This window comes from Anomaloglossus baeobatrachus, chromosome 6, assembly GCF_048569485.1.
Source record: "Anomaloglossus baeobatrachus isolate aAnoBae1 chromosome 6, aAnoBae1.hap1, whole genome shotgun sequence".
Taxonomy (NCBI): domain Eukaryota; kingdom Metazoa; phylum Chordata; class Amphibia; order Anura; family Aromobatidae; genus Anomaloglossus; species Anomaloglossus baeobatrachus.
Window position 1 is genome coordinate 252,962,574 of NC_134358.1, and position 25,948 is coordinate 252,988,521.

General features: G+C 46.8%; 2 protein-coding genes across 3 annotated transcripts in view; both read right to left on the reverse strand.

Annotated features, from left to right (window-relative positions):
* Positions 1-4,741, reverse strand: part of BPHL (biphenyl hydrolase like) — a 93,410-nt gene extending 88,669 nt beyond the window's left edge. Inside the window, exon 1 of the mRNA XM_075316487.1 lies at positions 4,563-4,741. Within this exon, the coding sequence (XP_075172602.1) occupies positions 4,563-4,741 (179 nt within the window). The remainder of the gene's footprint in view (positions 1-4,562) is intronic.
* A 14,263-nt stretch (positions 4,742-19,004) lies between these two features.
* The window catches only part of RIPK1 (receptor interacting serine/threonine kinase 1), a 66,830-nt gene continuing 59,886 nt past the window's right edge, over positions 19,005-25,948 (reverse strand). For both annotated transcript variants that reach the window (XM_075314807.1, XM_075314808.1), the window contains 2 exons: positions 23,932-24,081; positions 19,005-20,145 (listed from right to left, as the gene is read on the reverse strand). In XM_075314807.1, coding sequence (XP_075170922.1) covers positions 19,844-20,145; positions 23,932-24,081 — 452 coding nt within the window. In that variant the 3' untranslated portion in view covers positions 19,005-19,843. The remainder of the gene's footprint in view (positions 20,146-23,931; positions 24,082-25,948) is intronic.

A 25,948-nucleotide genomic window follows, 5' to 3' on the forward strand; every position in this document is an offset into this window, starting at 1 on the left:
CGAATACTGCAAACTCCGTCCCTGTCACCTGGACAGTGGTAGCAGGTGGTTCCACTTGGGCCACCAGTGGCAGAGGCTCCGGCTGAGTAAGTGCCACAGGGACCGAGCATTGCACACAATGAGGGTAGGTGGAACCTGCCGGTAGCATAGCCGCACATGAGGTACAGGTTGCAAAGTAAGCCTGTGCTTTGGCACCCTTGCTTTTTGCGGACGACGTGCTGTTGTCCCCTCTGAGTACAAACCAGGAGGGTATATAGCCAAAAACCAACAGTGCGACTGTACAGAGTAAATGTATAGCATATAAGCATATATATATATATACACTTCAGCGCCCAGGGGGGCCAGCACTTAACAGGTGCGGCTTACCGACCGCTCAAAGCGGTTGTGTGACCACCAGATCCCTGCCTGGGCCTCCCAGAGCCGTGTTGTCTCTCCTCTCCAGCGTCAGAGGTGCTGACAGGAATGGCTGTCGGCGTTCTGTGAGGAGGAGGAGGCCGTGGGCGTGCCCTAGAAAGTGCGGGAATCTGGTGCCCCACTGTGCTGAGTGAGGGGGGAGGAGGATACAAAGTATACTCCAGCCCTCAGCGCTGACGTCCAGTGCAGCGTCCCTCCCTTCCCCTGACTGGCAGGCCCGGGGGCGGGAGTATGCGGTACTAGGCCGCAGAAGCCGGGGACTAAAGTTACAAGCGCGGCCGGCAAACAAGCGTGGTCAGCGCGGTAGTCCCGGCGCACTAACACACCCAGCAGTGCTGCAGCGTGTATGACACAAGCGCTCCATGCGCCGTCCCCAAGGGGACACAGAGTACCTCACAGTAGCAGGGCCTTGTCCCTGACGATACCCGGCTCCTGTCCAGCAGATTCCCCAGGGGCTGCGGAGGGAGCACGGTCCCAGTGTCTGGAGACAGATTAGGATCCCACTTCACCCAGAGCCCTGAAGGGATGGGGAAGGAAAACAGCATGTGGCTCCTGCCTATGTACCCGCAATGGGTACCTCAACCTTAACAACACCGCCGACCAGAGTGGGGTGAGAAGGGAGCATGCTGGGGGCCCTTTTATGGGCCCTCTTTTCTTCCATCCGACATAGTCAGCAGCTGCTGCTGACTAAAATGTGGAGCAATGCGTGGATGTGTGCCTCCTTCGCACAAAGCATAAAAACTGAGGAGCCCGTGATGCACGGGGGGGTGTATAGGCAGAAGGGGAGGGGCTTTACACTTTTAAGTGTAATACTTTGTGTGGCCTCCAGAGGCAGAAGCTATACACCCAATTGTCTGGGTCTCCCAATGGAGCGACAAAGAAATAGTTAATAACTAACATTTACCACGTGTCTACTTTACTTCAGCACCATTTTTTTTTAAAAAAAAATTCTTCTTACTAAGTTAAAAGGGTTATCACTATTGATAGACGAACCTGAACTGTAAAGTTCGGGGTCCATATCGGACACCTAGTGTCCGTGCGCTGACCCTGAACACGAACGTCTCAGAGAAGTATGTGTTAGGGCTCATGCGCACGTAACTGCTGAATATTCTGCAGCGATTTGACAGCACATGTGCGCGTTATATCGCTGCAGAAAAACTGCATAATGGATGCAGTTTTTCTGTACAAAAGAAGCCGATTTCAAGCGCTATGGCTGCTGCCCCCGCCATAGACCGAGTGGGAGCTGCCGCATCCATAGCGCACTAATTAATTGACATGCTCATTTTATGAACGGACGGATTTGGGTCAAAATTTTAGCACCCAAATCGCTGCGTTCATCAAAGCATTGTGCGCACGTATCATGCACAATCTACATAGATTGTGCAGGGGACGCAGGACGCATGCATTTACGCTGCAGTGCTATACGCAGCATAAATGCATGCAATTACGCAACGTGCGCACGAGCCCTTACTCTTCAGACAATGATAGAAATTTAAAATCTAATGAACTCGACAATTCTAGGAGGGTCCAGGCTGCTATTTTTAGGCTGGGAGGGCGGTCCAATAACTATGGACCTCCCCAGCCCCTGTCGACTTTATCATGGCTAGATATCAAAATTAAGGGAAGGGGGGGGGGGGATAAAAAAAAAATCACTCACCATTTTTTAAAAAATTTTTTTTTTATTATTAAATAAATAAGAGTTGCATAGGGTCCCACTTATTTTGATACAGTAAAGATAAGCAAACGGCTGGGGACTGCAGCCTGTAGCAGTCTGCTTGATCTGCGCTGGGTATCACAATATATGGGGGAACCTACGCCATTTATTAATTTATTTTTACACAACTATAGTGACGCAGACAGCATGTGTGATTCCAACCACAGACTGTCACACAGGGTCTGACTGCAACAAATCTCAGACGCCGGGACTGATGCAGACCTGGAAGCAGTGTTACAGCTGCGCAGGAGACTCGGTAAGCATAACCCCCCTAGCCCCTTTTACACCATTTTCCAGCACAATGTTTGCATCTCCATAGACTTATATGTGGTTCGGCACCCGGGCAGATGTTCAAGTCCAGTTCTGAACCAGACTTTTTTTTTTTTTTTTTTAAGTCCGGCCAGACCATTCGAACCTGAACATCTGCGGGTTCACCCATCTCTACTTGTGACGTAACTTCTGACTTACAACCAGTCAAAAGTTTCAGGTACAAGATGGCGCTGACAAATCGGAGCAGAGCTGAAAAATTATGAAAACACCAGAAAATGAGTATATGACAAGGGGTTTACATTTAAAGCGCCACTCCAGCTCTGAAACAAAAAAAAAACCAAAACGATGGAGTAGTGATTTAAATTTTTATTATATTTTTCTTCGATATTGCTACTCATTATTGGAGAAAAGGGTGAAATTTAAATGACTGCATTACATTAAAGTTGGGGGGGGGGGTTATATTTAAAAAATAAAAAAAAATTTCTACATTGCTAAGTACTCTACAATCAAATTACAAATTGTCTATACTGTAGCATTGCAGAATATTGTACAAAATTCTCAGGCAGGCCTTTATAGCAACAGTGGCAACGGAGCATTGTATGCCAGGTCAACAGTCACATTTGACAGCAGCATCTAAGGACTTAATTTGTTATCAACAAACTAGTCCAGTATTGCATGGTAGTGAACTGTAATAAGAGGGACATAATAAACATGGCACACACAGGGCACATTTACTCAGGTGTGGCAGTGAGTGCAAAGGACTGTGCGGCTGAAATGACCTGAGAGACCACAGTATACAGCTCCATACAGGAGTAATGTCAACTGAGGTCAGGCTGAGCTTATAGGACACCCCACTCCTGAGACACCACAATATACAGCTTCATGGAGGAGTAATGTCTGCTGAGGTGAGGCTGTGCTATACAGGACACCCCACTCCTGAGAGAACACAATATACAGCTTCATGGAGGAGTAATGTCAGCTGAGGTGAAGCTGTGCTATACAGGACACCCCACTCCTGAGACACCACAATATACAGCTCTATACAGGAGTAATGTCAGCTGAGGTGAGGCTGTGCTATACAGGACACCCCACTCCTGAGACACCACAATATACAGCTCTATACAGGAGTAATGTCAGCTGAGGTCAGGCTGTGCTATACAGGACACCCCACTCCTGAGACACCACAATATACAGCAGTAATGTCAGCTGAGGTGAAGCTGTGCTATACAGGACACCCCACTCCTGAGACACCACAATATACAGCTCCATGGAGGAGTAATGTCAGCTGAGGTGAAGCTGTGCTATACACGACACCCCACTCCTGAGACACCACAATATACAGCTCTATACAGGAGTAATGTCAGCTGAGGTCAGGCTGTGCTATACAGGACACCCCACTCCTGAGACACCACAATATACAGCTCCATGGAGGAGTAATGTCAGCTGAGGTGAAGCTGTGCGGCTATACAGGACACCCCACTCCTCAGACACCACAATATACAGCTCCATACAGGAGTAATGTCAGCTGAGGTCAGGCTGAGCTTATAGGACACCTCACTCCTCAGACACCACAATATACAGCTCTATACAGGAGTAATGTCAGCTGAGCTTATAGGACACCCCACTCCTGAGACACCACAATATACAGCTCCATGGAGGAGTAATGTCAGCTGAGGTGAAGCTGTGCTATACACGACACCCCACTCCTCAGACACCACAATATACAGCTCTATACAGGAGTAATGTCAGCTGAGGTCAGGCTGAGCTTATAGGACACCCCACTCCTGAGACACCACAGTATACAGCTCCATGGAGGAATAATGTCAGCTGAGGTGAAGCTGTGCGGCTATACAGGACACCCCACTACAATATACAGGAGTAATGTCAGCTGAGGTCAGGCTGTGCTCAATATGACATTTCACTCCTATGAGACACCGCAGTATAGAGCTCCATGGAGGAATAATGTCAGCTGAGATGAAGCTGTGCTATACAGGACCGCGCACTATAGAAAGGGCTCAGACAATCCTCCATGGCTCAGCACACGCTGGTCAGAGCATACTGCATATAGTCCCTCTGTCACAGCTAGTTTCCAGCTTCCTAAAGTAAAGCGTCTGTGCAGCGACAAGTGCACATGAAGGGTTACCATCAGCACAAACACCTTTACCAGTAAAACTGTGCGGCTCTGCTGGGCAGGGATAGCCTCACTACACGGCGCAGGAGACAAGCAGACGACATAACTGCAGCGGCCGCTCCACACAGCGCCATGTTACTCCTGCAGTCTCCTGTGTTCCTTCCCAGTTCCCAGCTCTGTGTGTGGACACTGTCGGATGAGCTCCAAGTCATGAAGAGCAGAGCACATTACAGCGTATGTTACAGCACACTGCGCCCTACAGGCACCTCTCTGCTGGACATACTCTACTGTGCGAGGAGATTTACCTCAGGCCTAAACACACTTCCGCAAAAAAAAAAAACGTGTGTGTGACACGGTCCGTTTTTCGGGCGTTTCTCCGGTACGTATGGCATCCGTGTGATGGCGTATGCGAGCCGTGTGTACGTGTAAAATGTCCGTGTTTGTGTGTAAAATGCCCGTGTATGTGTACGTGGAATGTCCGTGTGGAATGTTCGTTTGTGTGTTGCACAATGTCGTTGATACATGTGGGCTGACAGCAGAGTTGCGCGATGAGAATGAACTTCACCCGACTTCATTGTCATGCCGCGGCTCTGTCTGTGCGCCGCGTACTGATTAGCGGTCACCTGTGAAGGATTCACCAGTGACCGCTAATCCCCCGAGTGACTGAAGTGAGCAGCCCTCTCTCATACTCACCGATCACCAGCGCGGCGAGGAACAGCTGTGCAGAGAATACGCGGCAACAATTACTTTGAATATGCCGGCCGCTCATTAATCAATCTCGTATTCCCTGCTTTCCCCGCCCACGCAGCTAATGAAGGCAATAGCGCGATCAGCTGTATTCAGCGTTGGCCGCGAGTAACCTCAGTGACAGCTCAGCTGATCGCGCTATCGCCTTCATTAGCTGCGTGGAGGTGACAGGAGCGGCGGTGTCTTCTGCAGCTCCGGTCACCTCCATGCAGCAGAGCTGGATGCGACGCTGGACCATCCTGGATTACGCCGGACATGGAGGGCCTTTTCGGGCTTATTAAATTGGTGAACAAGGCAATTTGTTAGTGGTTTTTTTTTCTAATAAAGGATTGTTCGGGTGTGTGTGTTTATTTATTAATCATGGAAGGTATCTCGGGGAGACGCATGACATGATTAATCTAGGACTTATTGGCAGCTATGGGCTGCCAAAAACTCCTTATTACCCCGCACCAGGGCAAATCGGGAAGAGCCGGGTACAGTCCCAGAACTGTCGCATATAATGTATGCGGCAATTCTGGGCGGCTGCTGACTGATATTGTTAGGCTGGGGGGCTCCCCATAACGTGGGGCTCCCCATCATGAGAATACCAGCCTTCAGCCGTATGGCTTTATCTGGCTGGTATTAAAGTTGGGGGGGACCGCACGCCGTTTTTTTTAATTATTTATTTATTTTTTTTACTGCACAGTATAGACACGCCCACCGGCTTATTCAAAGTAACTGTTGCCGCGTATTCTCTGCACAGCTGTTCCTCGCCGCGCTGGTGATCAGGGAGCGGTATGAGCCGGGTGAAGAAAAAAAACGAGCGCCAATGTAAGTATGACTGAGAACAGCAGAAAAAAAAAAGTATACTGAATTTAATTAAAAAAAAAATAAAAATAAGATCGCTAGTGTAAAAACGCACACGCACGAAACGTGCTGAACACGGACATACTCCGTGTGCGGTACGTGCAGGCACGAACCCATAGACTAAAGCGGGTCCGTGCCTGCGTGCTGCCAGCCAAAAACGGACATGTTGTCCGTGTAGAAAAGCGCACACACGTACTTACCTCACGGACACACGTTCCGTGCGATTTTACGTGTGTGTGCCATCTACCATAGAACAACATGGGTCTCCGTGTGTACGTGTCTCCGGTACGTGCAAATACGTACCGCACACGTACAAATTAAACGGATGTGTGTTGCGGGTCTCATAGGAACTTGTGTGCAAGGTGCATTACTACCACACAGTACAGGGGGAGCACAGCTGGAGCAGCAAACTGAGCACAATCCTGTCAGTGAGCACAGTGCACAATGTCAGCACTCCACAGTATACAGTGCAATTATGGCACTTCAGAAATGTGTTTATCCCAGAAAACCCCTGCAGATTGGTGGAGTCTGAGTATTGAGACCGCCACTGATTACTCAGACTTCATATAAGTGCACTGCTCTGTCTAAATACTTTCTACTGAATATAGGCAGGAGCTGTGCCCTTCTGACTCCTGAACTGCGCACTGAGCTGTTTTACGGCAATTATTGGGGTCTCAGGTACTGCACGTTATGCCACCTCCCCCCTCCTAAAGCTATGTGGGTCTGCACTGTGCTATATAGGTGCTGTATACTACATGAGGATGCCTAATGCTATGTGGGTCCACACCAGGGGTGGACAATTAATTTTCCCATGAGGTCGCATGAGAAATTGGGATGGTTTTAGAGGGCCGGACTAATATAATAAACTCAGTTTTACCCAATACTGTATATACTATATACACTAACCCTCCATAAACAAACAGTAAGTTAAACAATACAAAGCTTCAATGAAAATATGGAGGTCAGTGGGAGCATACATACTGGCCCTGGTGGCCAATGGGGAGCATACATACTGGCCCTGGTGGCCAGTGGGGAGCATACATACTGGCCCTGGTGGCCAGTGGGGAGCATATGTCGCGGGCGGAGGAGGGGACGCCGCGCTCTCCCACTGCTCGGGTCCGGCTGGCACTGCGGCCTGCTGCTGCTGCTCGGTGGCTCGAGCGATGGGCCGGATCCCGGGGACTCGAGCGGCGCTCCTCGCCCGTGAGTGAAAGGGGATTGGGTTTTGGGATAGTTTATTGTCCGTGACGCCACCCACGGTTGTGGTGATTGAGTGGGCACCACCGCTGCTCTGGTTGGGGAGCCCGGGAGTGGTGGTACGGAGCAGCCAGTTGTTGATTTGCCCCTCCGTGGGTAGGGGTCTTGGTGCTCCCGGGGCCCAGTGATGGGGTTGGTATGGTGGACAGGCGGGTATGGGGCCTGTGGAGGTGCAGGGGCGCAGGGGCAGCGCTGTGCCGCACGGCACGGAGGTACTCACTCAGCCAGTAAACACGACACAGTTCTCGGTAAACAAACGGCTGGTTGGACGGGTCCCTCGGACGGTTCACGGTGCTGCGGTTCCCTGCAGTTAGCGGTGACGGTCTCTTCCCTGCACCTATGTAAAGTCCTTTTGGTAGCGATGGGTTCCCACCGGTTACCCACTCCTCGGCTTCAAGCTGGGCCGAAGGAGCTCTACTCTTGCCCGCAGGCGCTGGCCCTGGGAAACTGGTGCCCTGGCGGTGGCGGTGGCGGTGTCTCCCCTTCACGGTCGGGCTGTTGCCTTCAATCGGGACTTGGTTGTTAGGAGACAGAGGTCCCCTTCACTGACGGATTTAGCAAATTATGGCGACTCCTAGCTTTGCCGGGATCCGAAAGGCCCCTGCCCTGGTGCTGACTGTTCTTCGTATACTGCTCTGGTACCACCGGGTCACCACCCGTCCGCGGTCCTTCCAGCAACCTCCGAGCAGTCCCCCTGCAGACTATCACCGCCGTCTGCTGACCTTGCTGTCACGGTCCGGGGCACACACCCGGACCAACTTCAGGCTTTACCAACTGTTTCTTTTCACTTTACTTCAGCTTCTCTCCTAAGCTCCTCTACCACTTCACTTCCTTCTACTTTTACTGCCTTAACTGAACTGCCTGGTTCTTCCGCCTCCAGGGCTGTGAACTCCTCGGTGGGCGGAGCCAACCGCCTGGCCCACCCCCTGGTGTGGACATCAGCCCCTGGAGGAAGGCAACAAGGATTTTGGGTTTAGCTTGGTGGTTCCTGCAGGGAATGTGGGGTGAATGTGATGTTGTGACCTGTGACCCCTGGCTTGCCCAGGGCGTCACACATACATACTGGCCCTGGTGGCCAGTAGAAAGCATACATACTAGCCCTGTTGGCCAGTGGAGAGCATACATACTGGCCCTGGTGGCGAGTGGGAGCATACATACTGGCCCTGGTGGCGAGTGGGGAGAATACATACTGGCCCTGGAGGCCAGTGGAGAGCATACATACTGGCCCTGGTGGCCAGTGGAGAGCATACATACTGGCCCTGGAGGCCAGTGGAGAGCATACATACTGGCCCTGGTAGCCAGTGGGGAGCATATGTGTGACGCCCTGGGCAAGCCAGGGGTCCACAGGTCACAACACCACCACACCCTACACCCAGTTAGGAACACCAAGGCTAACCTAAAATCCTTGTTGCCTTCCTCCAGGGGCTGATGTCCACACCAGGGGTGGGCCAGGCGGTTGGCTCCGCCCACAGAGGAGTTCACAGCCCTGGAGGCGGGAAAACCAAGCAGAACAGCTAGGGAAGTGAAGGAGTAAACAGTGAAGTGGTAGAGGTGCTTGAGAGAAGGAGTAGAAAGTGACAGTTTGTGAAGCCTGAAGCTGGTCCGGGTGTGTGCCCCCGGACTGAGACAGCAAGGTCAGCAGACGGCGGTGACTGTCTGCAGGGGTGACTGCTTGGAGGTTGCTGGAAGGACCGCGGACGGGGTGGTGGCCCGGGCGGTACCGGAGCGGTATACGAAGAGCAGTCAGCACCAGTGGCAGGGCCTTTCCGGATCCCGGCAAGGCTTGGAGTCGCCGTGATTTGCCAAATCCGTTAGTGAAGGGGACCTCTGGGTCTCCAACAAGCAAGTCCCGATTGAAGGCAACAGTCCAACCGTTACAGAGAGACACCGCCACCACCAGGGCACCAGTTTCTCAGGGCCAGCGCCTGCGGGCAAAGTAGGGCTCCTCCGGCCCAAATCCAAGCCGGGGAGCGGGTTACCGGTGGGAACCCATCGCAACCATCATCATCTTAGGTGCAGGAAAAAGGGACCGTCACCGTCAACTACTGGGGAAAAGCAAGTGCAGCCGTCCGTGGGAACCGTCTTTCCAGCCATGTGTTTTACCGAGAACTGTGTCATCGTCTCAGGCTGAGTGAGTACCACAGTGCCGCAAGGCACAGCGCTGCCCCCGCGTCCCTGCACCCCACCAAGCCCTGCATCACCCACCTCATCACTGGGCCCCCGGAAACCTACCCCCCTACCCACGGAGGGGAGAACCAACAACTTTGCTGCTCCCTGTCATCAGTTCCCGGGATCCCCATACAGAGCAGCGGTGGTGTCAACAAATCACCACAACCGTGGGTGGCGTCACGGACAATAAACTATCCCAAAAACCAATCCCCTTTCACTCACGGGCGAGGAGCGCCGCTCGAGTCCCCGGGATCCGGCCCATCGCTCGAGCCACCGAGCAGCAGCAGCAGGCCGCAGCAGCCGCAGCGGCAGCCGGACCCGAGCAGTGGGAGAGCGCGGCGTCCCCTCCTCCGCCCGCGACACATACATACTGGCCCTGGTGGCCAGTGGAGAGCATACATACTGGCCCTGGTGGCCAGTAGAGAGCATAAATACTGGCCCTGGTGGCTAGTGGGGAGCATACATACTGGCCCTGGTGGCCTGTGGGGCATACATACTGGCCCTAGGGGTGCTGAGGGCACAGGCTAGTATCACTGCAGCAGCAGAGCCTGACGGCTCCTCTGGCTGCCTTCTCTGAATCCCCTGTGTGTCTGCTATTTCTATTGCAGGCACAGGGGGACCTGAGAAGACACAAGAGCTGCTCCTCTGCTCCCCCCTCCTGCACTCACTCTGCACTGTCCTCCTGCAGGCACTCTGCACTCTCCCTGCTGCTACTGATTCCCATTACCTCCATTTTTTAAGTGGCCGCTGTGCAGATGAGCCGGTCACATGTGAGGATCCTGGGTAGAAGGGGCAGGCAAAGGGGGCGTGGCCAGCATTAACAGCAGCAGGAGGGGACAAGGAAGGCATCTGAGGAGTGTGTGTGTCCAGCATTCAGAGGGGGCATGGACGACAGCAAAAGGGGCGTGTCTAGCAGCATAGACGCCATGGAAGGCATCCAGAGACTGTAACCATCATCCAGAGGGGCATAACTGGCAGCAAGAGGGGGCATGACTGGCAGAGTGGGGGGCGTGGCAGCTGCTTATCACTGAACTGCGGGCTACATAGCTCCCGACAGTGAGAGCGGGGCTGAGGCATAACATCGTAGATCAGGCCACACCTCCAACTCTGAGCTAAGACGGGCGGGCCGGTCACAGACAGTAGGCGGGCCGCATCCGGCCCGTGGGCCGGCCCTCGCCCAGGTCTGGTTTACACTGTGTTATATAGGTGCTGTATACTACATGGAGGTGCCTAATGCAATCTGGGTCTGCACTGTGCTATATGGCGGCCGTATACTACATGAGGGTGCCTAATGCGATGTGGGTCTGCATTGTTCTATATGCAGCCTGTATACTACATGAAGGTGCCTAATGCTATGTGGGTCTGCATTGTGCTATATGGGGGCTGTATACTACATGAAGATGCCTAATGGTATATGGGTCTGCATTGTGCTATATGGGGGCTGCTTAATATTATATGGGGGTTGCATAGTGCCATATGGGGTCTGCATAGAGAACTATGGGGGCTTCATAACACTATATGGAGGAATATGGGGGCTGCATACTACTATACCCCCAGAGTTGTATGTCACCTCCACCCCAGTGCTGTATACCCCCTCAGAGCTGTGTATACCCCCAGAGATGCATGTCACCTCCCCACCTCAGAGCTGTTTGTCCCCCCACCCCAGAGCCACTGCCCCCCTCTAGAGCTGTATGTCCCCCATTGCTGTATATCCCTTTCCTCAGTAATATGTATGCCCCCAAGTAATGTGTATGTCCCCAGCCTCTCTTGTGATGTATATACAGCAGTGTTAGTGTTCTCTATGTGCGGCCATGCCTGTTAGCGACGGCCACCAATCAGCGTGGCACAGACACATGCCCAGGAGGAGCTGGATGGACACAAGTGGGGAGGTGAAAGAGGCTGTTGCCGGTTTCCCAATATTAGAAATATCTCTAATGTGTCTGTGTGCGCATGTATGATGTGTATCTATGTATGTCAGTGTATATGACTGTCTAGATTTTTGTCTATTTATATGTGTTTTTGTGAATTTCCCTTTAAATAAGTATGCGTATGTATGCCTGTATGTGTATGTATCTGTGCATGTCTATGTGTGGATGGGGCCCACTGAGACTCTTTCGCCCAGGGCCCACAAAAACCTGGAGCCGGCCCTGCCAAGGAGGATGGAGGCCTGCACCTGGAAGATTTGCGCAGTCTCTGTGACAACCTGGTTTTGCCAGGGCATCACAAATCCACACCATTGTGAGCTAAAAAAATTCAATTTATTCCCTTGTGAGTAGTCAAATGTAGTTCCAATTGGAAATTTCCACTCCCCCCCTTCTGATGAACATATTAGGAATTCTCTACCATTATGTCTTTTCTCAGTGAACTGCCCATAAGGGTCTGTGCTGGCAATGAGTTTTTATTAGCGTATCTTCGCTACATCAGAGTTTTTCAGTTGAAGCAAAGTGGATGGGATTTATAGAAATCTCTCATGCCCACTGTGCTTTTTTTCACTGCAGAAACTCACCAATCTGCAGCATGTCAATATCTCTTGTGGGTACGCTGAGTTTTCTGTGCCGAATTTCCCCATAGATTTGCACCGGATGCAGAAACCTGATGTGCTTTTAGTGTGTTTCCGCAGCAGAACCGCATTAAAACCCTGTGCACACAGTTTTTTTTTTTTGATGGGCCGCTTATCGGAACATTTCCACGTGGCACGGTTTCAATTACATGCACAAAACGGTGAATCATCAACAAAATTTAATTGACCCTATCACGCGCGAACACGCAAAGGATCGAGTGCCACTCGGGTCACATTAAAACCAAAATATTGCAAAAAATGAAAGGTACATCGCCAAATTTATTGACTGGCGCTTGGCTGAATATTGGTGGAAAAAGATACACAACGAAGTACCATTCAATGCCAACGTAGATGAAATAGCTGCGCAATTTCCTCTGATATCACAATTTCTGGTAATTTTCCGACTGACTGAGGTCCTATGCATTTCTACTGTTTATTTACTTTGTTTGTTTCATTTTGTAGAGGTGGACACATTTTGCTTTGTTCATTTGGTAGAGGCTGACACATGCTACACTAATGCCCACCAGCAGGTGACATGGCTCCCCAAACCATCACTAATTGTGGAAACTTCACACTAGACCTCAAGCAGCTTGGATTCTGTACCTCTCAATTCTTCCCCCAGACTCTGGGACTTTTATTTCCAAATGAAATGCAAAATTTACTTTCATCTGAAAACAAAACCTTGAACCACTGAGCAACAGTCCAGTGCTTTATCTCCTTGGCCCAGGTAAGACACTTCTGGCGTTGTCTATTGGTCATGAGTGGCTTGACACAAGGAATGTGACAGTTGTAGCCCATGTCCTGGATACATCTGTGTGTGGTGGCTCTTGAAGCACTGACTCCAGCAGCTGTCCACTCCTCCTTGTGAATCTCCTCCAAATTTTTGAATGGCCTTTTCTTAACAATTCTATCAAGGCTGCGGTTATTCTGGTTGTTTGTGCACATTTTTTACCACATGTTTTCCTTCCACTCAACTTTCCATTAATATGTTTGGATACAGCACTCTGTTAACATCCAGCTTCTTAAGCAATGACCTTTTGTGGCTTACCTTGCCTTCTGGACATCTGTCAAGTCAGCAGTCTCCCCCATTGTGTAGCCTACTGAACCAGACTAAGGGACCATTTGAAATGCTTAGGAAGCCTTTGCAGGTGTTTTGTGGTAATTGTTTCTAATTTTCTGAGATGACTTTTGGGGTTTTATTGGCTGTAAGTCATAATCATGAACATTAATAGAAATAAACACTTGAAATAGATCCCCCTGTGTGTAATGACTCTGTAATATGTGTTTTTCTTTTTTGTATTGAATTACTGAAATAAATTAACTTTTTGAGGATATTCTAATTTATTGAGATGCACTTGTATATGTCTCTCATATTTGAAGGGTGCCTTATCGCAACAGCAATTTTAAGATCTCTCTACAGGTGTTCAATGGGATTAGATCCGGACTCATTGCTGGCCACTTTAGAAGTCTCCAGCGCTTTATTTCCATCCCAGAAATGGGATGGTACTTCTTGAAGTTTGTTGTTTTGAAGTTTGTTTGGGGTTTGTCTTACTGGAAGACCCATGGCCAAGAACGCAAACTCAGCTACATTGCAAACCAACATTCTTTGGTAAATTTCAGACTTCATGGTGTCTTGTAAAAAGTCAAGGCACGCAGTGTCAGAGACAGCGAAACAACCCCTGCCACAGAATCAAATGCACTAACAGGATGCAGCAAAATCCCTTTTAGGGTTTTGTATACTGTTAGTGCATTTGATTTTGTGGCCTGAGCAGATAAACACTGTTGCCCTTTGTTTCTGTGAATATTTCTGAATTTTGAGGGGAAAATTTAGTTCCTCTTTTTGTGGTTTAGCTTTTAAATTTAGTGTAGGGACTCGCAATACATGAGGACCCTTGACGTTGGGTTGCGAGCGTCCGTATTTTGTCCAAAATATCAAGTAATACCTCATATATGTTGTAGCACCCGGTCCCGGCTTCAAGACTCCGGTGAAGTCGTTCCCCCTCTCACCTGCCCAGTCCCAACGTGGTATTCCTGCATGTCCCTGCTCCCAGGCTCCGGCGGAGGCGTCATCTTTCTCTCACCTGCCCGGCAGCTCCACAGCCTCCTCTTCTTTCCCGGGGTCTGCCGTGTCCTCCTCCTGCTTTCAGGCCATGTGCCGACTTGCTGTGAATGCCCGTAGGGTGTGCGCTCGGAAATGCCCCCTTTCTTAAAGGGCTGGCGTTCCATTACCTGGAAGTGATCTCAGAGGTCACCTATTGCTAAAAAGGTATTTAAGACTGCCTTCCCCTACAGAAGGATCCTGAGCAACGCTGCCTATTAGTGCGTTGCTAGTTCTCAGGTCCCCATATGTTACTTTGCCTAGCCCTGCTGTTGAATCCTCTTACCAGTCTTGTGTTCCTAACCTCTGTCTCGTTCTAGAGCCTGCTCTCCACCAATACCTCTGTGCCATCACTTCTGAGCTATCATCAGAGTGCCGCCACATGAGCAATCACCACAGTACCATGTCTGAGACATCACCAGAATGCTGTCATGTAAATGCCATCACCTTTGTGCCATATCTCCAGTGCCTCTACATCTGAGCTGTCATCTCTGTGCTGCCACATCTGTGCACTCTTGCACTATAAATTGATAGCCTCTACGGAGGGGTAAAGTCTTTATATATACAGCAGTCTCAGTGTATCCTATGTGATGTATACCACAGACTTACCACAGTTGGAATTCTATAAACATTACCTGAGCACTGATGTTTTTCCTTCGAGACACATTGTAATATGTATCTGTTTGGAAGAACCTACTGCTGCGAGTTCTTTACAAAACTTATACAGTGCTGAGCAAAAGGGTAACAATGTTTTAAACTTTTGGGCTCCAAATCTCACCATCAACTACAGCTTTGAGCGTGAGACTACCTCAATTTTATAGACCATGATCTTGCCTATTTCATACATAAAGTTGACTTGCAACTATTTAGCATATCATTAGTTATACAGATTCTTGTAATGTTAGTGCATTGTTACTCTTTTGCTCCTAAAAATCTAAAGTTAAAATTTTAATTATTTTGTTAATGTACCTTTTGGTGTTCAACGCTTCCTGAATGCTTCTGCGCATGCTCTCGATAAGATTAAAGCATGTCTTGACCAAAATCTGATCCCAGATCTCTTCTACACATTCCCAATCTTGGTGCATACTGGTCGACTCACTTGGGTATGTATACTCTTCAACTCTACCCACAAGTGTCCAATTGGGTTGAGGTCTGGGGATTGGGGGGGAAATCCAGCATCTCAGCTTCATTGTCACTGAACCATTTATGTTGCCGCTCTTGAATTATGTTTTGGGTCATTGTCCTGGTCGAACACTGTCGTCTTCTTCATACCCATATTACTAGAGTGTATGATTCGTCTTTTAGGATACATATAGCACAGCATTGAGACTGCCATCGGTTCTGGCCAGGTATCCACTACCTTTGGCTGTGTAACAATGCAGTGACATGACAAAAACCTGCATAACTGGTCATATGCTAAATAGTTGTAACTCAAATTTATGTATGAGATAGCCAAGATGATTGTCTATAAAATGAAGGTAGTCTAAAGCTGGGTTCACACATAGCGACAGCGACGTCGCTGTTACGTCACCATTTTCTGTGACGCAACAGCGACCTAGTAAGTCGCTGTTATGATCGCTGCTTAGCTGTCAAACACAGCAGACGCAGCAGCGATCATAACGACAAGCGTCGCTGTGGAAGCCATGCTGCACTTGGTAACTAAGGTAAATATCGGGTAACCATTACCCGATATTTACCTTGGTTACCAGTGCACACCGCTTAGCGCTGGCTGCCTGCTCTACTAGCCAGGGTACACATCGGGTTAATTACCCGATGTGTACTCCGGCTACGTGTGCAGGGAGCCAGCGCTAAGCGGTGTGCTCTCACGCTGCCAGTGCCGGCTCCCTGCTCACGTAGCTGGAGTACACATCGGGTAATTAACCCGATGTGTACTCTGGCTAGGAGTGCAGGGAGCCGGCACTGGCAGCGTGAGAGTGGCGGTGCTAGTAACTAATGTAAATATCGGGTAACCAAGGAAAGGGATTCTTGGTTACCCGATGTTTACCGTGGTTACAGCTTACCGCAGGCTGCCAGAAGCCGGCTCCTGCTCCCTGCTCGCTTCAGTTCGTCGCTCTCTCGCTGTCACACACAGCGATGTCTGCTTCACAGCGGGAGAGTGACGAGCAAAAAATGAAGCAGGACATTCAGCAACGAGCGGCGACCTCACAGCAGGGGCCAGGTCGTTGCTGGATGTCACACACAGCGACAGCGATGGGACAGCGCTGCTACGTCACAGAAAATGGTGATGTAGCAGCGACGTCGTTGTCGCCATCGCTGTGTGTGACACCACCTTAATGCTCAAAGGTGTGGTGGATGGTGAGATATAGAGCCTGAAAATCAAAAGCTCAAAACATTGCAATTACACTGACAAGTAGAAGAGTAACAAACAGTCAACTGCACTGCAGACGGAAGCAAAGCTGGAAAAACAGTTGTAAGTAGTAACATCACCATCTAACATCACAGTCAGTTTCTGCCATCAAATTAGAGATTAGTTAATTAAATGTTTGACTAAAAGATAAAAATGATCCTGTTAAGTCGATAATTTTGTACAGCCCGCGAATGATGGTTATATATTTCCAACTGGCCCTTAACAGATAAAAAGATTCCCCACACCTGATTTAGAGATAAATATTAATTTAAGTTTTTACTCTAGTTGCAATGGAAGGGGTAGTATAAAAAAAACAACAAAAAAATCCTAGCAGCAGAAGTAGAAGCGCCACCACCACTGGCAGTAGTAATCTAGGCAGTAGCAGTACTAGTAGTAGTACTTCCCAAGATAGTAAGTTATTCCTTATCAATAGCATTCCTAAAAATGAGGCTATGCAAAGCCCCATCTGAATAAAATGGATGTCGGGCACTGCCGCTCTTGTAAGAGTCGAAGTTATGTTATGGTTCTTTACCATTCATGAAAATCAGCAACCCTGGACTACAGGCTGCCATAAGAATTTTAATGCATTCCATGTAAATTAAAGAGCAAAGACTGAAATGCCCCGATCCTTGAAATGAATGGCTAAAAGAGCTCAGCCAAAAACTGCTCTCCTGGGAGACTAAAGACTAGTTACGAGTTATGTTGGTGTTTGAACTGAACACGGACTTTTCAGAAAAACAATGTTCAAGTTCGGGTGCTGTAGGTATGCTAACCACTCGCTTGAGCATCGCTGTGTTCGGGTACGCGAGTCAGCCAAGTGCGAGCCGCATGCAGTGTTTGATCGGCTTGAAATGAAGGTACCAACAGTGTGATCGGATGTAATGTGCACCGGAAAAAAATATAAATGGAAAAAAAACACGCTCACCCTCCCCCGGAAGTGATCTGTTTATAGCTGGCTGTGGACGGAGACCTGAATTGCCCAATCAGTGACTTGCACTGAGGTTGAGGTCAACTCTGCGTTCAACCGAACTATATCTTAAGTCCAGCTGAACCCGGCAAACCGAATTTCAACGGGTCCGCTCTGTCTACTAAAGACAGTAAACCTGAACCTGTCTACAGTCTGAGGAAAAATACTCCAAAAAGATTTTAAGGCATTCTGCATATTGTTAAATTTACTGTAATGTTTATTACGCTGCAGTGGGCAATCTGCAACACATTCTGCATGTAACATATGAATTTGCTGGAGATGTTTCCATATTCCAGAGCACCTGAAATCAAAATTCACAATACAAGAAAAAAAACAACATAAGTAAAAATGAACAATAAATGCATGACTACATATTTTAAGAGGTATATCAAATAAGAGTATATGTCTTACAATCAGAAATACCCCGGGAGGTTCCCCTGTAATACATTTACCTTCAAAACAGCTAACATTTCATATAATTTCTTTACTTCCCATTATATCAGCAATACCTGTATATGTAGTCTTCAAATTTAAAGGGAACCTGTCAGCAGACATTTTGCAATAAACCTAAAAGATTCCCCCTCTGCAGCTCCTGTGCTGCATTCTAGCAAAGTTCCTGTTGTTATTGTGCCCCCTTTGAGACCAAAATAAAATACTTTATAAAGTCTTCCTTTTTGTATGCAAATCTTTTTTTATGTACACGGGGTGGGCTGTCTTGCGTCCGTTAGTCGCCCTCCTGCCGCTTTACGCCGCCCCCCATCACTCATTTCCATAACTGAGTACACCACCCAGTGGTCCCGAGGTCTCGCACATGCGCCGTGCCACTCTCGCGGGACTGAGCACTGTGCACAGTGTGACCGCTGGTGACGTGTTGCGCAGGCGTGAGATTATGGGCGGCGCTATGATTGTCATCAGCAAGTACCCGCCTATAATCTCGTGCCCGCGCTTTCCCCTCTGCCTCCACCGTTCTGCGCAAGCGCTGGCCAGATTAACCCACGTCACCTCTTATCCATCTTTCCCTGGAGCAGGAAATAGATGGGAGGAGCGGAGCAGCATAACGGTGGAGGCAGAGTGAAAAGCGCGGGCACGAGATTATGGGCGGGTACTTGCTGATGACAATCACAGCCCCGCCCATAATCTCACGCCTGCGCAATCACGTCACCAGCGGTCACACTGCACAGTGCTCACTCCCGTGAGAGATAGGCACTGGGCATGCGCGAGACCTCGGGAGCACTGGGCGGCGTCCTCAGTTATGGAAATGAGCGATGGGGGACGGCGTAAAGCGGCAGGAGGGCGACTGACGGACGCAAGAGAGCCCGCCCCCGTGTACATAAAAAACGATTAGCATACAAAAAGGTAAGACTTTATAAAGTATTTATTTTGGTCTCAAAGGGGGCACAATAGCAACAGGAACCTTGCTAGAATGCAGCCCAAGTGCTGCAGAAGGGGAATCTTTTAGGTTTATTGCAAAATTTCTGCTGACAGGTTCCCTTTAATGTATCATTTTGTCTAATACATTCAGCAACCACCAGGGTTACAAATACGCAGTGAAAATTATAGATGTACATTATATAGGAGGGCAAGAGTACAGAACGTATGTAATGTACGAATGTAAAAAAAATCTACTAGTACGGGTCCAACAAAGAGTTTTCACTTTAAAATCTGAAAGCATAAAATATACAAAAGTATTTTCCTTACTATCTTTACTTTTCGTACAAATTCATTTTATTATATGTACACAAATCTATGTATTGATTTATTTTGTGGACAGGGAGGTAATTAATTTTTATGTTATTATTTGAATAAAAAGTAACATACACGTATATATATCCACAGACAAACATCTTTACTTGTCAGTGATTTTTTCTTTTTTTTTTTTGAAGATAAGGTTGAATTGAGAGCACAATACTCTGTCATTATTGTTGATTATCCTGAGCTTAGATTAAAATCAGTTTAAAGTCATATAAAAAAGTGGAAGGAGTGAGTAGGGTCCTAAGAATGCTAATCCAGATCTGGTTTTATAATTTTTCTCTTTTTTTTTTTAATGGAAATTATCTTCATTGGCAGCAAAATAGTATTTTAGGTCAGAAACTACAAACAGTCGTAGCAGATCTATGAATTTTAGATGAAATTCCACTGTGTTAAAATATGTATTGCAGCAAGATATAAACTTCCTGTAATGGCTACAAAAAAAAGAAAGTTATCACAGTACAACACTTGCGGTCTCTTCACTGGCAGTCAGCATTTTTGGCATTTCCTCTCTTTATAGGATGGAAAGTTCTCTCGACAATTCAAGTGAGCTTTAATTGTTTGTAGTTTTATTTTGGTTCAACATGATTAATTGATTGAGTAGGTCGGTATCTTTAAGATGAAAGAGCGCAGAGGCTGCCTTTCCAACAGTAACATTTTTGGAGCCTACTTTCATCTGCCATTTATACAACATCTGATAAACTTTTTCCTTTAACCCATCACGTTCACAGTCATGGTCAATTTCGTCTATTTCTGGCTGACGTAATCCAACTTGGCGCGCAAACTCTTTCCATTTCTTCGACAAATTGTCCCGCAATAATTGCATCTGGTTGTCATTTAATAAAGAAGTGCTCTCTGAAATTCAGAAATAAAGAGAAAAGCTTGTCATCCGCTTAACTGAAAAACCTACAGATTTGCCATTACCTCAGCTGAAATACTTTTGTCATGTGTTGTATGCTATACGATTACACTTCTTAAAACTGAGCAATTAATATATAAGTAGAAACTACTTAGCATTCCCTTCTGAGCGCCAGGTATTAGACACCCTGTACAGCCATTTTCCAATTTTTAACTGGCTGTTTTAATAAAACAATCATTGTAATTATTGGAGACCTTGACTCTAGCAGTATTCAAGTCAAAAACCACTAGTTTTTTCTGATGGTCCTTTTTTAATTCACAGTCTTCATTAGTCCATGTCATACAAATATCCTTAATCTCCAAAGATTATACAGATTCAGGCTTTAAAGTGTACCTATCACGTATGTGTAGCCACTTTTTTTATTTAACCCCTTCAAACCTAAAGGGGGCTTTACACGCTACGACATCGCTAATGCGAACTCGATGGGGTCACGGAATTGGTGACGCACATCCGGCCGCATTAGCGATGCCGTTTCGTGTGACACCTATGAGCGATTTTTCATCGTTGCAAAAACGTGCAAAATCGCTCATCGGTGACATGGGGGTCCATTCTCAAATATCGTTACTGCAGCAGTAACGAAGTTGTTCCTCGTTCCTGCGGCAGCACACATCGCTCCGTGTGACGCCGCAGGAACGAGGAAGCTCTCCTTACCTGCCTCCCGGCCGCTATGCGGAAGGAAGGAGGTGGGCGGGATGTTACGTCCCGCTCATCTCCGCCCCTCCGCTTCTATTGGGCGGCGGTTCAGTGACGCAGCTATGACGTCGCTGTGACGCTGAACGAACCACCCCCTTAGAAAAGAGGCGGTTCGCCGGTCACACAGACGTCGCCGGGCAGGTAAGTACGTGTGACGGGTCTGGGCGATGTTGTGCGGCACGGGCAGCGATTTGCCCGTGTCGCACAACAGATGGGGGCGGGTACCCACGCTAGCGATATCGGTACCGATATCGCAGCGTGTAAAGCCCGCTTTAGACTGTTTTCACTTTTCTGACCAGACCAATATATTACAGTGATTGTGAATCTTTTTTCGGGACACATTGTACTTCATATTTGTGGTAATTTTTTGTGGATATGATTTGTGTTTGTTTATGAAAATATATAAAAAAGTGACAATTTGTAATATTTAAAATAGTTAACTTAGGCTGCTTTCACACATCCGGTTTTTGCTGTGCGGCACAATCCGGCTCTTTGCTGAAAAAACGCAACCGTTTTTTTTTTTGCCGCTGGTTGCGTTTTTCCGCATAGACTTTCATTAGTACTGGATTGTGCCGCATGGCCTTGCGTTCGGTCCGGTTTTTGCCGGATGCGGCATATTTAGCCCATGCGGCGGCCAAATGGAACAATGCCTGGCACGGTTTTTTGTCCGGCGAAAAAAATGCATCGCGCTGCCGCATGCGGTTTTTTGCACTGCGAATGCTCAGTAGCGTGCCGCAACCGTAAAAACCGGACGGGCTGCATGTAAAAACGTATGCAAAGGATGCATTTTTTTTGCCGCATCCGTTGCATAGATTTTAGAGCCGGATTTAGCTGCACTGCTAAAACCGGATGTGTGAAAGCAGCCTAATATGATCTGCCACATGACTTCTTTACATCAGCACCATTTTTTAAATATTTTTTTTTGTTAGGAAGTTAGAAGGCTTAAAAGTTATCAGAAATTTAATTTCCCTGTATAAATTTACAAAAACAATTTTAAAATTTTTTTAAGGACCACATTATATTTGAAGTGACCTTGAGAGCCCTAGGTGACAGAAAACCCCCAAAGTGACATCATTCTAAAAACTGCACCCCTCAAAGTGCTCAAAACTACATCCAATATGTTATTAACCCTTGAGGAATTAAAGCAATGTGGAAGGAAAAAAATTAAAATTTATTTTTTTTCCCCACAAAAATGTTGTTTTAGCACCAAATTTTGCATTTTCACATGGGTAACAGGAGAAAATAGACAGTAAACTTGGTTGTGCAATTTTTTTCCAGAGTACGCAGATACCCCATATTTGTTGAAAACTATTGTTTGGGTGCACAGCACGGCTCTGACGGTAAGGAGTCTATTTGACTTTTGGACTCCAAAACCGGCTAAGAGAGATATAGCTGGTGTAATGTGCTTCACAGAATTTTATAATGTTGACCGTGAGAAAAAGGCCAAAAACTTTTCCCACAAAAAATATTGCATTAGCCCCAATATGTTGTGCAATTTCTCCTGAGTACATTGATTCCTATATGTTGTGGAAAACTGCTGTTTGAAAACACATCAGGGCTTAGAAGGGGAGGAGCGCTATTTGAATTTTTGAGCGCCATTTTGGTTTGGTGCACCATATTGGATTGCAGATTTTGCTGGAATGGTTTGAGGGTGCAATGTCTCATTGGCAGAGCCCTTGAGGTGCCAGAAAAGCAGACCTCCCCCATAAGTGACCCCTTTTTACAAACTACACACCTCAAGGAACATATCGAATGGTGCAGTGAGCATAATGACACCACTTGTGCCTCACAGAATTTTATACTATTGGGTGGTGAAGAAAGAATGATTACATTTTTACCACTAAAATTTTGTTTTAGACTCAAGTTTTACATTTTTATAAGGGCTAATAGGAAAAAATGGACAGCACAGTTGGTTGTGCAAGTTGTCCTGAGTGCGGGAACTAGGTTTTAGGTACAGTGGAAAACTCAAAGGAAGAAGCGCCATATTGTAGTGCAGATTTTGCAGTTATAGTTTGCAGGTGCCATGTCATATTGGCTCTGAGGTGCCCATAAGTAACCCCAGATTGTTTTAGCCCCAGATTTTACATTTTCATATTAGGAAATAGGTACGAATTGCACCAACATTTGGCAATACTCCAAGTGTCTGTACAGTAGTGCTTAGCTACATGGCGAGACTTGGGAGGGAATGAGCACTATTTGACTCATGGAGCACAGACTTTCCTAGAATAGTTTGCAGACTCCATATACAGAGCCACTACGTGCAAGAAGAGCCGAATCCCCCTAAGTGATCCCCCTTTTGTAAAGTACACTCCTTGGAGAATTCAACTACAGGTATATTGACGATTTTGACTCAATGGGTGTTTTCCAGAAACAAGCAGCAAAGGATGTTTGCTTTTTGTTGCTTGATGAGTGTAAATTGCAAATCTGACATTGTAGTGCCCGTACATTGTGGTTTGAGTTGAAGCTTTTATTGGGAACATTTTACATAAAATCTTGGATCCCATTTAATCCTTTGCTCTATGTTGAGCACTTACATCAGGGTTAGCATCTAAATCTTCAAATGACGTGATTCAGATGACACCCCCGAGAGATCCATTTACTCTGGACCCTGTCTGGCCTCTGTTCAGCATTGTCCTTTTCAGAAGTGCACAAAACTGTAGTTAACTGTGCTTTTATGCATGCTTAAAAAAGCATGGATCACATAGGTCAGAGAGAGTCCAAAATTACTCTGAAAATAACAAACAGAAGGTGTTTAAAGAACCCCCCCAAATTAAACCCCAATCATTCAGAGCTCTATCAAACTGTTCATTGTCTCATATGAATTCGGGTCAGGAAATCATAGGCCAGTGTGTGCATTGTGGGCCATGATCAGACCGTAATGCAATGAGGTCTAAATGAGTCCTTTTTATGTATTATTAATTACCCTTAGGTATAATTTTCAACTGCTTGTAAATCCAAGCAGATAATAGTAGGGGCGTTTTATATGCCGCTTTTAATTGACCAATTAAAAAAAACCCAAACAAACTTACCAAGTATTTCAGTATATTGATATTGCATGTAATTTGATCCTTGGGTGACTTGACCACTTTTCATATCAGATCCTCTTCCAATATTTAAGTAATTATTGTTTCCAATCTGAAAGGCTGTACTGTTTGATATGGTCAAATTGACAGATTTCTCTAAAAAAAAACCCCAAAAAAACACCAAAGCATAATAAAACAAAATTAATCAAATTATGAACTACAACATTTTATACACCCCCCCTCAACATTGAAATTGCAACACTGAGAAGAAAAAGTTAACTGCCAAGGAACGAAAAGAATCAAGCGTGAAGCGACCAAGAATCCATTATCCTCCAGTACTGTCATATTCCAGAACCGCAACCTCCCTGGAGTGTCCAGAAGTACAAGGTATTCACTGCTCAGAGACATGGCTAAGGTGAGGGAGGTTGAAACCCAAACACCAATAAACAAAATTCATAAGTTGAAGCACCAAAACTGGGCCAAGAAATATCTGAAGGCAGATTTTTCAAAGGTTTTATGGACTAACGAAATAATAGTGATTCTTGTTGGACCAGATGGATAGGCTAGGCCCGGGACTTGATAAGTAACAGGCACAGAGCTCCAATTCGGGCTACTGCTATGGTCTGGGATATTCAAAAGAAGTGTCATCAGGAGTCAGAGTCTTTGGCTTTGGCAGTGACCGCAGACTCTGTCCCCTTATCTGAAAAAATGAGATCATGATGCTCATTTCAGGGGCTGGTTTGTCTCTCTGAGTAACTCCCTGCTCTGTTCCAATTTCCCTGCTGTGTGCAATCTGCACAGCAATGGCTCTGTTATCGGCTCAGATCTGTAATAATCAGCTGGAAACAGAGTAGTGTCCATACTCGACATGAAGGTGACTAGCACCGCCCCCACTGATGACGTCACTGGTCTCCTGCATGTCTGGAGCTCCGCATTCACCCGGGACAGGATGAACCGCATGCCAGGCACCTCATCTAGCATTGTCTAGGAGGTTCCTATCTTCTGAGGATTATGGCACCAATGCATTGCTGAGCCTCATAGAGAACAGCAGCATCATCTAGATGGCGTTGATATACGTGGCTTGTTCCCACACTTAATAACATCCCCTGATGAACCCCAAACAATACATGAGAGAAACGCGTTGGGATCTGCAGGGATTCTGCATGTCTCCAGGCAGATTAACATGGTTTCTGGTATTATATACTCTCTACAAGGTGTCATTTTGGTTTGGACACTTATTATAGATCTGTTATAAATTAATTTCTGCATACATTAGGCTTATTGCTAATCTAATATTCTAATGAGCAAGTGACCTTTTAAATTTATTTTATTTATTTGTGACTTACACCTAGCACATTAGCAACTTTTACACTTTATCTTGGGTTGTGGTTATTCAATCCTGGTTGTATGCCAGGTTACAGGGATAGATTAGGGCAAGCCGATGTTGAGCGGGGGCGCCCAGAAAATTAGGGTGTAATAACCTCCGCGGTCAGGTAGGGTTGATATCCGGGACGGTTAGCCCTACCCCTACCTAAAGCTTATATTCTACATTAACATATAGCTATCTAATGGCTTAGATACATCCGGCTATCCAGCACCATTCTAGAATAATCTATCCCGTCTGCCCACCTTTGCACAACTTTTTTGTTTTGCTTTAGTTTTTGTGTGTTGGACCGTTGTATATACTGTATATCTACAGTGCCTGGCGAAACTATTCGGCCCCTTTGAATTTTTCAACCTTTTTCCACATTTCAGGCTTCAAACATTAAGACAAAACATTTAAATTTTATGGTGAAGAATCAACAACAAGTGGGACACAATTGTGAAGTTGAACGAAATTTATTGCTTATTTTACACTTTTATAAAAAAAATAAATAACTGAAAATTGGGGCGTGCAATATTATTCAGAATATTTAAGTTTAATACTTTGTAGCGCCACCTTTTGTTGCGATTACAGCTGCAAGTCGCTTGGGTATATCTCTATCAGTTTTGCACATCGAGAGACTGAAATTCTTGCCCATTC